The 14,858-nt window shown below is 36.5% G+C and overlaps 1 protein-coding gene across 2 annotated transcripts in view; it reads right to left on the bottom strand.

The window, feature by feature from the left end:
* The window catches only part of LOC129256983 (mitochondrial tRNA-specific 2-thiouridylase 1-like), a 36,915-nt gene that overhangs the window by 12,095 nt on the left and 9,962 nt on the right, over positions 1–14,858 (bottom strand). For both annotated transcript variants that reach the window (XM_064097372.1, XM_054895219.2), the window contains 3 exons: positions 10,167–10,332; positions 1,182–1,372; positions 467–639 (listed from right to left, as the gene is read on the bottom strand). In XM_064097372.1, the coding sequence (XP_063953442.1) occupies positions 467–639; positions 1,182–1,372; positions 10,167–10,332 (530 nt within the window). The remainder of the gene's footprint in view (positions 1–466; positions 640–1,181; positions 1,373–10,166; positions 10,333–14,858) is intronic.

Genomic DNA, 14,858 nt, shown 5'->3' on the forward strand with positions numbered 1-14,858 from the left:
TGCGGAATTCTACTTCACAGTCGGCTTGCATGAGTAGCTGTATAATAGAAAACAAAGTTCAACGAATCAGAATACACACCTTTAATATATATTTTAAACTTTAAAAAATAAAGCAAATAGGCTAAAACCATGTAATATTACAGTTGAAAGTAGTTTTAGTATTTATTCTAAATTGACCATGCAGTGTTCCAACTTACCCCATACCATGTTCCAACTTACCCCGTATGTGGGGTAAGTTGGAACGCTTGCGATGGTCTTGTTCAAGGTGGATTTTTTTTCAGTAACCATCATAGAGTTAAAAGTTTTATGGGGTACATTTGAAGCACTTAGATATATGCTTTACACTGATATATTGATTGTTCTCGAATAAAATCTATTTGGATTTTACAGCCATTTTTGTAAAAAAATGTTCCAACTATCCCAAATCTCCCCTCAAGATCAACTAGAACCAAACATTGCTCATTACCTCTTTCCTTTGTGCTGCCCTCTTCAGTCCAACTTCATTAGCAATGCGCTTTACTATGTCCTTGGTTAGATGACCCAAAGGGAAGAGAGTTTTTCCTAATGCTTTCTGTGTGATTTGTGAAAGGAAGAAAGTCTGGTCTTTCCAGCTATCAAGCGCTTTCAAAAGTTTCACTCCTGCAAGGGAAAAACAGATGTTACCTCAGGGGCCCGTTTCATAAAGCTGTTCGTAAGTTAAGAGCGACTTTAAGAACGACTGGTGATCATTTTTTGTGGTAAATGATGTTCACCATTATATGTTGGTGATTATTTTAGCGCGAAAGAAAGGATCACCAGTCGTTCTTAAAGTCGCTCTTAACTTACGAACAGCTTTATGAAACACCCACCAGATATATTATGTATTTTATATTTTTTTGGTATGGCTATTTTTCTCTGCACTTTTTCATTTCATCAGGTGGAGAGAAAAAATGAAATAGGGGATGGATGCAATGATCTCATGATCAAACTGTTTTAATCATTTACTAGTGATAAAAAAAATTGTCAAATTGATTTATCTTTCATGGTAAATGGCACTGATATGTAAACTAGATACAGGCTAAGGCTGCACATGACAACATATACTGTGATACTGAAACTTCAACGAATGAATCATGAAAAATATAAACCCATTTTTTCCCAGATAGTTGTTTTGACACACAATAAATACAGTCAAAAGATACCTCTAGCAGCAGAATTCTTGTCATACAGAAACTGTTCTCCTATACTCGTTTGAGCATAATGGCCCGTTGCTAATCCATCGGCATCATACTTCGTCATTGCATGGTCTAGAAATTTGTCAAACTTGATGTATTTATTGCACAAAATATCAGGATTTGGTGTGAAGCCCTGTTGGTATTGCTTTAAGAAATCACTGGATTGGGAGAGAACAAGATGAACACCTTGATTATTTCCGCCAAAAGATAATTTTGAATCTTAAACAAATATCACAATCATGAATTAAACAGTAACAAGTGGAACGCCTTTCAGCAGTCTTGCCTGCATTATGCGATTCGAAATAGCAGCAGTGCTGACTTTGAAAGCAGCTCTTGAATAATTATTCACAAAATAAAACATTCATATGATAATAAGATACTATGTCCATTGACCAAAATGACCTATGACCATGATCATGTGACCTAAGATGTGTGATATTCAATCATTCATACTTGATTACCCTTATGTCTATGTTTCATGAACAAGATCCATAAAATTTTTAAGAACTTTCTGGCCCGAATTCACAAAAAACCTAGCTCCTGGTTTTTGGTGGTTTAAACCCCCTCCTGGTTTAAACCCCGAGCTGGGTTTTTCATTTGCGTTTCACAAAGGAGGTTTAAACCCCGAGGGGGTTTAAATGCGTCATAAAGCGTCATGAAACGTCATATTTTTTAGTCAGCTCTGAGATATGGTTAAACCATGGTTTAATTTTACGAGCATGCTCACTTGAGAAGTTTGTGAAAAATCTGTGAAGCGAAGAGAATTTTTCTTGCGGTCTTGGACGTGTCAAGCGATCTTCTTGATCAGAAATTCGTAAGTATTCTTCTTTGAATTCGTAAAATAAATTCCCGCTTTCCTTCTCTGGAATATGTTGATACGTTTTATGCAGTTATATAAAATTGCTAGTGTTGTTTTTCATGATTGCGAACGATGTTTTGGTATTGACAAGTCCAGACGATGCACTTTATCGTCGCGTGTGTATTGCCACAGTCCCATCCGTGCATTTAAGTGTTGGGATATTTTGACGCTGTGGTTGTTGAACGAATTGAAGGTGCTCAGCCGCGGGCCGGGCTTAATTGTTTTATGAGCTTCACAAGGATATTTATATTATAATGACATCTATATCTTAATTTGTAAATGTCAAGATGAAAATAAAATATCTAAATCTATATAATTTTGTACTATTTTGTGCATTTTAAGAGGAGAAAGAAATGTTTTTTTTTTCTCAATTTGACTTTGCCTGACTAAACTTAAAATAAAAGTAAAAAGCCTAAATTGCATTTCAAAATATACATTTGTAGATCGAGACCTACCTTTTTACTTTCGGCACAGGCCAATTTTTTAGGCTGTAGGAATAGTAAAGAGTTGATTACTCAAAGTTTGGTCTAAAGTCTTTTCACTTGGAAATAGAGAAAATAGAGCCACCCCCCCCCCACCCAAAAAAAAAAAAGATTAACATTAGAGGCCTAATTTTGAAAGGCATATTCAGTTTCGAACAAATTATTACAATGTTTTTTTTTTACTTATCATTCACCGTGTTCACTATGAGATCTGCATAAAGTGATAAACCAATAAATATTTTTTTTTAATGAAAAATTAGCGTTTTTTTTTTATTTGACCATTGTTTCACAGAATTACATCGACATCAGAGGTACCATACAGTGTAGGTCTCTATGGATTATCTCCATCTTCTTCACAACCTTAAATTACTAAGAGGTATGATTATTAATTTGATTTACATTGTTTTTATTGAAATGATTTGATGAGATAACGAAAATGAAATATTGAGACTGAAGAAATGAAATAGCTAGTTTTTGTTAATCTCAGGAAGTACATTAATTATTTTGGCAGATCATTTGGGTGTGGAAACGACCCACAACGAACAACTACTACTACGATCAAATATACATGCACAGGTACAGTTTGGAATGATAATTAAGATCACAAAATAAAAGAATTAAAAATAATATTCAACTCTTCTGCATACAGCTACCTTTGCCAAGATGTTGTGGGCTACGTGATGCTAAAAATCCATCGAAATCGTACAAGGATGGGCCATCTCGAGATCAGTATCGACATTTAAAAGAAACCGTCATCAATATGCTGGAAGCCGAAATGAAGAGGGACACACAGAGGATTGATCAACTTCCTGTTTATTTGCAGGTGTTGACAACTCTCCATTTTTATGCAGTGGGTGAGTAATTTAATTTTTCATAAACGATTATTTAATGTTTATTGGCACTGTTAAATCTAAATGACTGAGATTGTTTCTATAATTTTAGGACTCCAGATAAAGGTGACAATATCTAGAAATCAGAGGAGCACATAAATAAGAGTATCATTTCAGCAAACAGTCAAGTACCTATGAATTGCATACCTTAAAAATTCCAAAACAACCACAGCAGTAGTGAGGCTCTGCTTTTACAACTGATATGTCAGGTTAGAGTTATAAATTTTGCCATTAACCCGTGGTAGAGCTTCATGAGCTTCACCAAACTTGTACACAAAATTTTGAAATTTTGACTAGAAAATTATATATGTTAATTTATGCAAAATTTATTCATAAATCACAAAAAATGCTTCTTCTATTCTATGTCATTTCTCTATTAATTTCAATTCTGTTTCCTCAATTTATGTCACAAATATAATTCACTAGTGTCGACTTGGCTGAAATTAAAAATTGATGGTACGTTGTTCGGGTACTGTACAACCCAATTATTTTTGTTTACTTTTAATCAAAAGATGTGCATAACTTCAAGAGTAGATGCACTTAGTTGTTTGGGTGGTGTAACTTGAGGCAGTGCTGGATTTGAAGTTGCCGTTTTTCCATGGTTGAGGGAAATAAGAAAGATGATTGTTTAATTATGTGGAATACCTGATATTTATATACATTTTCAAAAAAGTAGATGCAGAACTGATCTAAACTAGCATATTAACAGAATTTGGTATGTATGAAAATGAATTCATTGGATAATTAAATTAATTTAAAAAAAATCAATTTAAAAAATAAAATCTATTTTTTATTAATGTCAACACAGTTACAAAAAATAAGCGTGGAGGGAGTGAAGTCAAAGTAGATGCACTGGCTTTGCTAGGTGTTATTGGAACTTGATCTATACATGACCTGTAATGTATATATATATATATATATATTTTTTTTTTTTTTTTGGGGGGGGAGAAACATTATTGTTTATTGGATTAATACATTACATGTACTGAGAATATTATATGCCTATAGAATGTACACTCTAATGAATTTGACATTTGAAAATATTTCCATTATAATTTTTTGTCGAGGTATTCTGTTGTACAATCATTAAAACAGAAAATAATTATATGATTGAATATTGCAATTTTCATGATTTCTCTATGTACACCGCCTTGAAATTTTGAAATAAAAAAATAGATAACTTTAAAATATTTAAACTGCTTTGATGTAAGATGCTTCTTATTACAGGTATTCTGTTGATGGACCTTGGAGACTTCCTGGGAAGTTGATGTTGGTGTTGGTTTGTCGCTGTAAAAAGATAATGAAATTCATAACACAAGATTTTTATGTAGGCCTATATATTTTATAGAGAAATGTGTGGGGAAGAGTTGGTTAAGAATGGTTGTGACCAAGAGCTCAAGAACTTTTCTTTTAGAATGCCAATTTGTAATGCTTATATTTCCATTTAAATACAGTTATGTATTTCCGAAAGAGCAAGGGGGAGGGGGCGACAGAGAGAAAAAGGTAGTAGGATGGTGAATGTGTGTGCAGAAGCGTACCTAGGATTTTCCACAAGGGGGGGGGGGGCAAAATCGTCCGCAAAAAAAATTGATAAAAAAGGGTCTACAATCACAATTAAAAGGATTTCGTACCAGAAAAAAATGGACAAGCACTCGTCAGGGGGGGGGCCAGTCTGCCCCCCCCCCCCGTAGGTACGCTAGTGTGTGTGAGAGAGATAGAAAGAAAATGAGCGGGAACAAGAGAAAGATTATTATTAGAACTTTATTTTCACTTCAATATTGTTTAACTATTGAGAAAAGTTTCAAATTGAAATGAGAAATAGAAATTCAAATAATTTATTTTGATAAAAAAATATTCAGGAAATATATATGCTAAACCTCTAAAATATTTTGGGAATGAAATAAACTTCTAATTCTAGCTACAACTACCCCACCTCCAAAAAAGGTTATCATTCCAAAAGTCGGGTCATCTAGTCCCAAATACATGTTTTATTTCGATTTTGAATGATTTTGTATTTTTTACCATCATAAAAGACCTAAACTATTTTGAGTAGGGATATCCGCCAATGTATCAGTGATCCACAAATATTTATTTTTATGCGTGCTAGACTTATGGGATGCGCTTTTGATTACCATAAAAAAAATAAATTAAAGATTTAGGGAATAAATCAGGGCAGTCTCAATGTTAAGAAAGTAAAATAAACAAATTGGAGGATAAAGTTTACTCCAGAAAATTTTGGGGACGTGTTCTTTCTAGAATTTACATTTGAATTGAATTTTTTTTTATTTTTGGCAGTGGAACTGGATTCAAAGGTTGTTTCACAATTTTGATTATGACGTAAGAACAGCTGATCGACAATCTTTGTTATGGACTTATGGTTGTTGTTTTTGTACTGAAAAAGCATTAGAAGATCCATACCTTTAGAATATTGGTTGCCGACTTGCCGGACGACTGTACGGGCATGCGCGTTGTTAACTCTCAGCTCAGCTAAGCTAAGCGATTGAGATCGTAGACATGCACAATCAACAGCTGATTTTCATATTAAATGCCGCTTACCACCAAAAATTAAGTATTATGAGAAAGCGATCTGATAAGATACTACTTATTCTTGAAACTGATGAAGTAATTATATTCATACTTCAAGTTTCATCGGGTAATCTTCATATTACATCTGGTTGTTGTCATTTTATTTTCAGCCGAATTAAATTTATTCAATGATTAAAAACATGACATCGATGTTTATGGATGGGACCGACATGAGATTATCGTTGACGACCGCAATGGTTGAGACAAATTTTCATTTTTATTGCATTTTGTGATGTATCTAAAAATAGCAGATGTACAATACAATTCGACTCATCCAACAATGAATAAGTTTTTAATGTAATCTTCATATTACATCTGGTTGTTGTCATTTTATTTTCAGCCGAATTAAATTTATTCAATGATTAAAAACATGACATCGATGTTTATGGATGGGACCGACATGAGATTATCGTTGACGACCGCAATGGTTGAGACAAATTTTCATTTTTATTGCATTTTGTGATGTATCTAAAAATAGCGGATGTACAATACAATTCGACTCATCCAACAATGAATAAGTTTTTAATGTAATTTCATTTCATGTAATCGATTGAGATTGCAAATTTCGGTAGTTTAAACCCCAAACTTTGGATTTTCGAACCCTGTTTGCTGTGGTCAACAAGGCCCGTAGCAGACAACATACGCTCTACTGAGCATGCTCAGAACCGTGGTTTAAAATAAAACCATGGTTTAAACCATGGACTAAAGAAACCGTCGTTGGTGAAACAGAGAGGGGGTTTAAACCCCCTCGGGGTTTAAACCGTGGACTAAAAAACCCAGGAGGGGGTTTAAACCCCCTCGGGTTTAAACCTCCTTTGTGAATTCGGGCCTCTAAATTTAATGATGCCAATTCAAAAATACCCCCAACATGGCCAAAGTTCATTGACCTTAAATGACTTTTTGATCTTGGTCAAATGACCTGAAATGCGCACAGGATATTCAATACATGGTGGCTCTTATGTACAAGTTTCATGAACTAGATTCATTAACCTATAAAGTTATGACAAATCCACAAATACCCCCAACATTACCAAAACTCATTGACCCTAAATGACCTTTGGCCTTAGTCATGTAACCTGAAACTCACACAGGATGTTCAGGGATACCTGATTGCTCTTATATCCAAGTTTCATGAACTAGATCCATAAAATTTCAAAGTGATGATGACAATTCATCAAATACCCCCAACATGGATGGCCAAAGTTTGCTGACTTTAAGTGACCTTTGACCTTGTTCATGTGACCTGAAACTCAAACAGGATCTTCAGTGATACACCATTACCCTTATGACTAAGTTTCATGAACTAGATCCATATACTTTCTAAGTTATGACGACCTATCAAAATCTTTAATAGCCTTGATTAAGATTTTGATATTGATTCCCCAAACATGATCAAAGTTCATTGACCCTAATTGACATGAAACTCAGGCAGGATGTTCAGTAATACTTGATTACCCTTATGTCCAAGTTTCATGAACTAGGTCCGTATACTTTCTAAGTTGTGATGACATTTCCAAAGCTTAACCTTGGTTAAGATTTCAATGTTGACGACGCCACCGCCGTCTGAAAAGCGGCACCTTCAGTCTCGCTCTGCTATGCAGGCGAGACAAAAAATACTGTGTTCTCAATATCATCGGTTTCTCTTTGCTTATCCTGTCACTCAGAATGCCTAAAAAATCAAAAATTTACTGCATTTATTTCTTTAAAACTTAGAGAGTATATGTCACAGCTGCATTGCTGAAGCAAGGGTACATAATTATCATACACTATAACACTAATATCAGCATTATCATAAAGGCTTATTATAATCACTCGGGTCGCGTTCGCGTTCGAAATCACTCGGGTCGCGTTCGAAATCACTCGGGTTTTGGATTTTTGGCGATTTTTTTTTATTTCGATGCGATTTTTTTTCTAACGGTGTCTTCAATGGGACAAACACGCTGGGCAAATAAAATGAAATTGAAATTCTAGTTTCGTTTTCAGCCAGCAAATGCCTTAAATAAAATGCATCATCTTAAAGGCGCAAGTGCAATTAAAATGTAATAGAAGTCGCAAGCACGCGCGATGATTCGGAACATGTTATTAAAATGCTGTGGGGAGGTAACGTTTTCAAATCAATTTATTACTATCTTCAGAAATTAACTTTTGATAACCAAGAACAAATATAAAAGAAGCGGGGTCCGCTATCACCACGAGGTTGAAGAGAAGTGTCTATCATCATAAAGGAGGTAAGAGAGTAGTGCAGTGATGTCCGTCGATAATACGACCTTTAAAATTTCACGGCGGCGTCCGCTATCACCACGAGGTTGAAGAGAAGATATCTATCCTCGTAAACATCGTCAGAGATAATACTGCGTCTTTCTCCCTGATTAATGCGACCTCTAAATAGCTAGCACCTCAAAAAAATCTTATGTATATATGTTCTGAACGATCACGCACTGTAACTAGATCTACGCCGATATTTTATATCCGATTTTTCCTTCAAGGGGCATGATCGAAGATTGGCAGGTGATCGCGCCGATTGTGGTAAAATCGGGAGCCGATTTTAAAATCGGTTAATTAGAACAGGTACAATTACGATTTTAAAATTTAAAATTAATTTTAAATCGATTTCCAAAATCAATTTCAAAATCGATCTAAGATCAATTTTAGATCAGTTTTAGTGTTAGTTTTTAAAAGCCCATTCACATTTTTACTGATGCTGACGAAAAGTTAGTTTGGTTGTCAGAGCGTTATTTGTCCTGCGTCTAAATAACTATGTCCGATCGAAGGACCGTTTTAATTTCGGAAAGGTAGGAGAGACAGAGAGAGAGACTGATCCCCGTTCAGCTCAACGTATACGTTTGGCACGCGAGCACAAAGAAGATCAATTAAGCACATCACCTAATGCAATGTTTCGAGAATTTAGGTAGGGAATTTTTAGGTCTCCAGTTACTCTCCAGTTACTTAAAACATGATATGGCCATTTTATCTATAAAATAAGACAAATTTTATGAGAAATGGACAATAGTTAAGAGCAGAATTTTAAAACGCCTATCGGAAAGATCGTCCTCAAAGCTCATTACGTATTAGACAGCTGGCAGCCGTCTGTTTCGAGTTTTTTAACATTTTTATTTCTCCTCGTACACAGACGGCTCGCTATGGTGCAACCATCATGACGGGGTTAACAATGCAAAATCCCCCATACGGCGCTCATCGATTTTTGTCTTTATTTCATAAAAATATATGGAAAGAACTGTATCAAATAAATATTATTATTCTGTTTTGTCCTAAAATGCACCAAAAAAAGAGAAAATAAACTTAAAAGGGGAAAAACAGTAACTAATTGCTTCGGCTGTCGCGCAACTTCACTTCCCCGTTTTATTGGAACTTAATGCATAAACATATGGCCATTGAGTCCCTGTACAGATCGAGCTAGAACTTCGGTCTCTGTATTGGTGAGTGGAGCTAATGGAGTTCAGCGGAACAACGAACATTACAGACTGGAGACCGAAGCTTTTGGTCTAATTACGTATATATGCATTAAACCACGGATGGCTGGCTATGCATACCGCTGAATAAAATACTTTCGGACGAGCTGCAGACTGACTGGCACTGTAACGTGGGATCTAACTCGGCTGGACTCACGTTACCTTGCTCCATGCTACCGATGCACGCCGTGTCCGACCGTGGCCGGGTCCCGCCTTGGGGCCATTGCATGCAGGCATACATGTCCGTACATGGGAATGACGATGTAATATCGATGTGGCAGATATGGCAAGTTCCGACTCGGAGTCCTCGTATAAAAACAGTAGAAGTCTGGATGTATTCTACTTCTAGGATAGTTGAGCCACATGGCTGATTTGCTTGTTTGTTATGTTAAGCAGTAGGCGAGTGCCTTTTATTTAAGGCACTTGCCGGCTTAAAACGAAACTAGAATTTGAATTTCATTTTATTTTCCCAGCGTGTTTGTCCCATTGAAGACACCGTTAGAAAAAAAAATTGCATCGAAATAAAAAAAATCGCCAAAAATCCAAAACCCGAGTGATTTCGAACGCGACCCGAGTGATTTCGAACGCGAACGCGACCCGAGTGATTATAACAAGCCTTATCATAAATATAAAGCATCATCAAGATTACGTGTGTCCTTCCTTACCTAAACACATCATGCCAGTATTCCTGAACAAAATTGACCTGATGGAAGGGAATCTGAAGAATGTCACAAGCATTTTGGGCGTCCTCACAATCTCTGTCTGCTGTACACATCCCGGTCTCATCCAACACATCCCAGTTACGCATGAATAAACCTGTCACTCTGAACCCTGAAACAAAAAATGCAGAAGAATCAATGGATATACCTTGATTCAACTTAAGGGCAAATTATGATATGGGATATCAGTGTTAAATGATGTTGCAGACAATCAATGGATTCAAAATGTTAGAATAATTTGTTCTAAATGTATATAAGAAGGAATTGTGTAATCACTACCTTTTGAGGCAATGAGGGAAGCTGCACAGTAACTTTATAGAATCTTTAAAAATGGTACTACTCCTCACCAGACCTGCCAAATAGAGTACCGAAGTGATGACATCACAAACAAGTGGAATGCCTCTGGCCGTCTCACCTGCATCACGCGATTCAATATAGCAGCAGTGCTGATTTTGAAAACTACTATAACTCGCACAAGATGTTCAGTGATACTTGGTTACTCTTATTTCCACGTTTTATGAACTAGACCGATACACTTATAGAGATATGATGGCAATTCAACAAATACCCCCAACGTGGCCAAAGTTCTTTGACCTTACATGACCTTTGACCTTGATCATGTGACCTGAAACTCGCACAGGATGTTCAGTGATACTTGATTACTATTATGTCCAAGTTTTATGAACTAGACCAACACACTTTCAAATTTATGGCTGTAATTCAACAAATACCCCAATTTGGCCAAAGTTCATTGACCCTAAATGACCTTTGACCTTGATCATGTGACCTGAAACTTGCACAGGATGTTCAGTAATACTTGATTACTATTATGTCCAAGTTTCATGAATCAGATCCATAAACTTTCAAAGTTATGATGGTAATTCAACAGATACCCCCAATTCGGCCAAAGTTCATTGACCCTAAATGACCTTTGACCTTGGTCATGTGATGTGAAACTCATGCAGGATGTTCAGTGATACTTGATTAACCTCATGTATAAGTTTCATGAACTAGGTCCATATATTTTCTAAGTTATGATGACATTTCAAAAACTTAACCTTAGGTTAAGATTTTGATGTTGATTCCCCCAACATGGTCTAAGTTCATTGACCCTAAATGACCTTTGACCTTGGTCATGTGACATGAAACTCAGGCAGGATGTTCAGTAATACTTGATTAACCTTATGGCCAAGTTTCATGAACTAGGTCCATATACTTTCTAAGTTATGCTGTCATTTCAAAAACTTAACCTCAGGTTAAGATTTGGTGTTGACGCCGCCGTCGCCGCCGCCGTCGCCGTCGGAAAAGCGGCGCCTATAGTCTCACTCTGCTATGCAGGTGAGACAAAAACCTTTTCAGCATTTCAGCGTTTTTGATACCATATTTCATTAGAGCATGATGAGAACCCCCGGGGGGCCACTTACATTGACATGCGCGACAAAAAAAACACGAAAAAAGGATGTCTTTATCAAGATAGGGCACGTTACATACGTAACGTAATAAGGGTGTCAAAAACACTAAAATAATGAAAAAAAGGTATCTATTTCACTAGGAAAGCTACGTGTTTAGGGTCAAATTTGCGAGGGTATAAAAAATCAAGACTAAAATGTTTTATAAAGGATGTACTTTTTGCCCCAGGAGTCAACACTACGTGTTTAGAGTACGATATGTGCGAGTTGGGCTGTACTAAACCCAATGAAGGTAAAACCGACGTCCGTGTTTGAAATATCGCTGTACTTGTTTAGGGGTTCAATTGAAGGAATACTTGCCAATAGTATCGTTTTGTTTCCAATACTTGTTAAGGGTAGGGTTTCACACGCCAATACTTGTTATTTATATTAAGGGGTGCATTTTCAGAATATGGAAAATATGTGTTTAGGGTGCTCTTTGAGATCTCATGGTCGCGCATGGTATCCACTTGTGAATGGAAGTTGCCCCCCCCCCCCCCCCCCCGGGTGATAACCCCCCACTACCAAAATTTGGTGGGAATCAGTCCATGGGGGCCTCAGATATGACTTCATGAATACATAATTAACATTTAGAACCAGGCCAATAATACACCATGTACACTGACATCAATGGGGCTATGTATTCATGATCGAGGTCATATGATATATTCGGGCCCCATGGACCGAGTCCCGCCAAATTTTGGTTGTGGGAGTTTTTCATCATTCTCTACCAAAATATGGTATCAACAAGAGTGTCGCTAAGGCGAGCACATAATACACCCGCCTGTAACATGGAAAATTTAGTTTTTGGTCAAGCAAGAAATGTGGAAGGTGGCTACTTCACCTTTGACCTTCTGACCTCAAAATCAATAGAATTGCTGGGATCTATGCTAGTATCATAAACACCAAATGATATGAGCCTAAGTAAAGTTCAACTAAAGTTATCGCGTTAACAAGGAGTTCAGAAGGGTAAGATGAAAACATGTTAGTGTGACCTTGACCTTTTACTTTTTGACCTCGAAATCGATAGGCTTCCTGGGATTCATGCTAGTATCATACTTATATGAGCCTAGGTTAAGTTAAACTGAAGTTATCGCATTTACAAGGACTACAGAAGTGTAAGATGAGAACATGTTCAGTGTGACCTTGACCTTTGCCCTTAAAAATCAATAGGCTTCCTGGGATCCATGCAAGTATCATACTCACCAAATTATATGAGCCTAGGTCAAGTTAAACTGAAGTTATCACGACAAGGACGTTAGAAGGGTAAGATGAAAACATGTCCAGTGTGACCTTGACCTTTGGCCTTTTGACCTTAAAAATCAATAGGCTTCCTGGGATCCATGCAAGTATCATACACACCAAATTATATGAGCCTACGGGCAAGATGAAAATATGTCACTGTGATCTTGACCTTTTGACCTCAAAATCTATAGACTTCCTAGCATCCATGCTAGTATCATACACAGCAAATTATATGAGCCTAGGTTAGATTAAACTGAAATGATCACGTTTACAAGGACTGCAGAAGGGTAAGATGAAAACATGTCACCGTGACCTTGACCTTTGGACCTAAAAATCAATAGGCTTCCTGGGATCCATGCTAGTGTCATACACACCAAATTATATGAGCCTAGGTTAAGTCAACTGAATTTATCATGTTTACAAGGAAAAGTTAAAAGACGGACACCGAGCGTGATACCATTATACGTCCCATCTAGGACGGGCGTATAAAAACGCTGATATGCAAAAAGTGAAAATTGATGAGGTCACACTTAGGTAACATACTCTACAGTATACAGTGCGTATAAAAAAACAGGATAGTTGGAAAAGTCTATAAAAACATTGTTTCAAATTATGATATCTATATTTTGATGTTAATAGATGCTCTGAAATCTTATCTTTGAAATGCCATTAAAAAAATAAATTTTGTTCATGCTTGAGCGAACGCGGGACATTTTTAATTTTATCGGGGGTTCAAAAAGAGGCTTGCGCCAAAATGGCACAAATTAGAAATTTGATTATTTCTCATCTTGTTTCTCATTGTTCTTCACCAACATTACCGACACACGCATTCGTAATTTTGGCAAAGAACAATGAGAAACAAGATGGCGGCGTAAACATCGGGCAAGTCTCCCCCATCTTTTCATCACATCAGGTACGGAAATGAAGGACTTCTCCTGTAGGTTTTCCGATCTTAACTTCTGGTAATTGACGATTATCTAGACAGTTTAAACTTGTGAGACTTTACGTGCATTGAGAAATGGAGGTTTTAAATCTTCCCCCCCACCAAAATTTATCCAACAGATGTTTAAACATTTCCACTGATTTCACTTCCCCTACTTCTGTAGGCAGTTTGTTCCAGTCAGAAATTACTCTTTGACTAAAAAATTTGCTCCTAAGTTCCAACCGAGATCGTCCTGTGAAGAGCTTGAACTTGTGACCTCTAGTTGCTAAATGGATTGCTGGTGTGAAAAATGTGTCACTCGAGATCCCAAACTTTCTATTTAACAGTTTGTACACAGTAATCATATCTCCTCTTTGTCTTCTGTAAAACAGTGAGTGAAGGTTTAGTCTCTCTAGACGTTGCTCATACGGTAAGCTCTGGAGACCAGGAATCATGCGAGTAGCTCTCCTTTGCACCTTCTCTACTTTGTCTGCATCCATTTTGAATCCCACATGCCATAAAATGTTCCCATATTTTATAACATTTTTCTCATTTTTTTGATGAATTCTTGTTTAAAAATTGAAATCGATAGCGTAGAAATGTCGGAAATGAAGTTTTATCCCATTTACATGATTTAGGGCTAGATCTTTTTAGAAGGAAAGTAGAAATCTCGGGGGCTAAAGTTTCAGGTTTTTTGACGGTACACGCAGATGAATGGGATGGAATCCCTGGCTAATAAAATAAAAATAGTGAGTGGGTGATGTCATCGGTCCCCTCATTTAATGTGCATATATTATTGTTTTGTGAAATTAAGCGAAACTTTAAAATATCAGACATAACTTTCTTGTTTACATCCGATTTTGATAAAAATTTCAGTTTTATGCCTGTTTGAATCTTCTTTTTCTATTCAAACATGTCAAATTCAAGCTGATTTGACTCAAATCAGCTTTATTTTTGTTGGGGAGGACATGGTTGACTTGTCGATATTGTCCTTTAACTTAAAGGACAAGTCCACCCCAACAA

The sequence above is a fragment of the Lytechinus pictus genome, chromosome 3, assembly GCF_037042905.1.
Source record: "Lytechinus pictus isolate F3 Inbred chromosome 3, Lp3.0, whole genome shotgun sequence".
In the NCBI taxonomy this organism is placed as follows: Eukaryota; Metazoa; Echinodermata; class Echinoidea; order Temnopleuroida; family Toxopneustidae; genus Lytechinus; species Lytechinus pictus.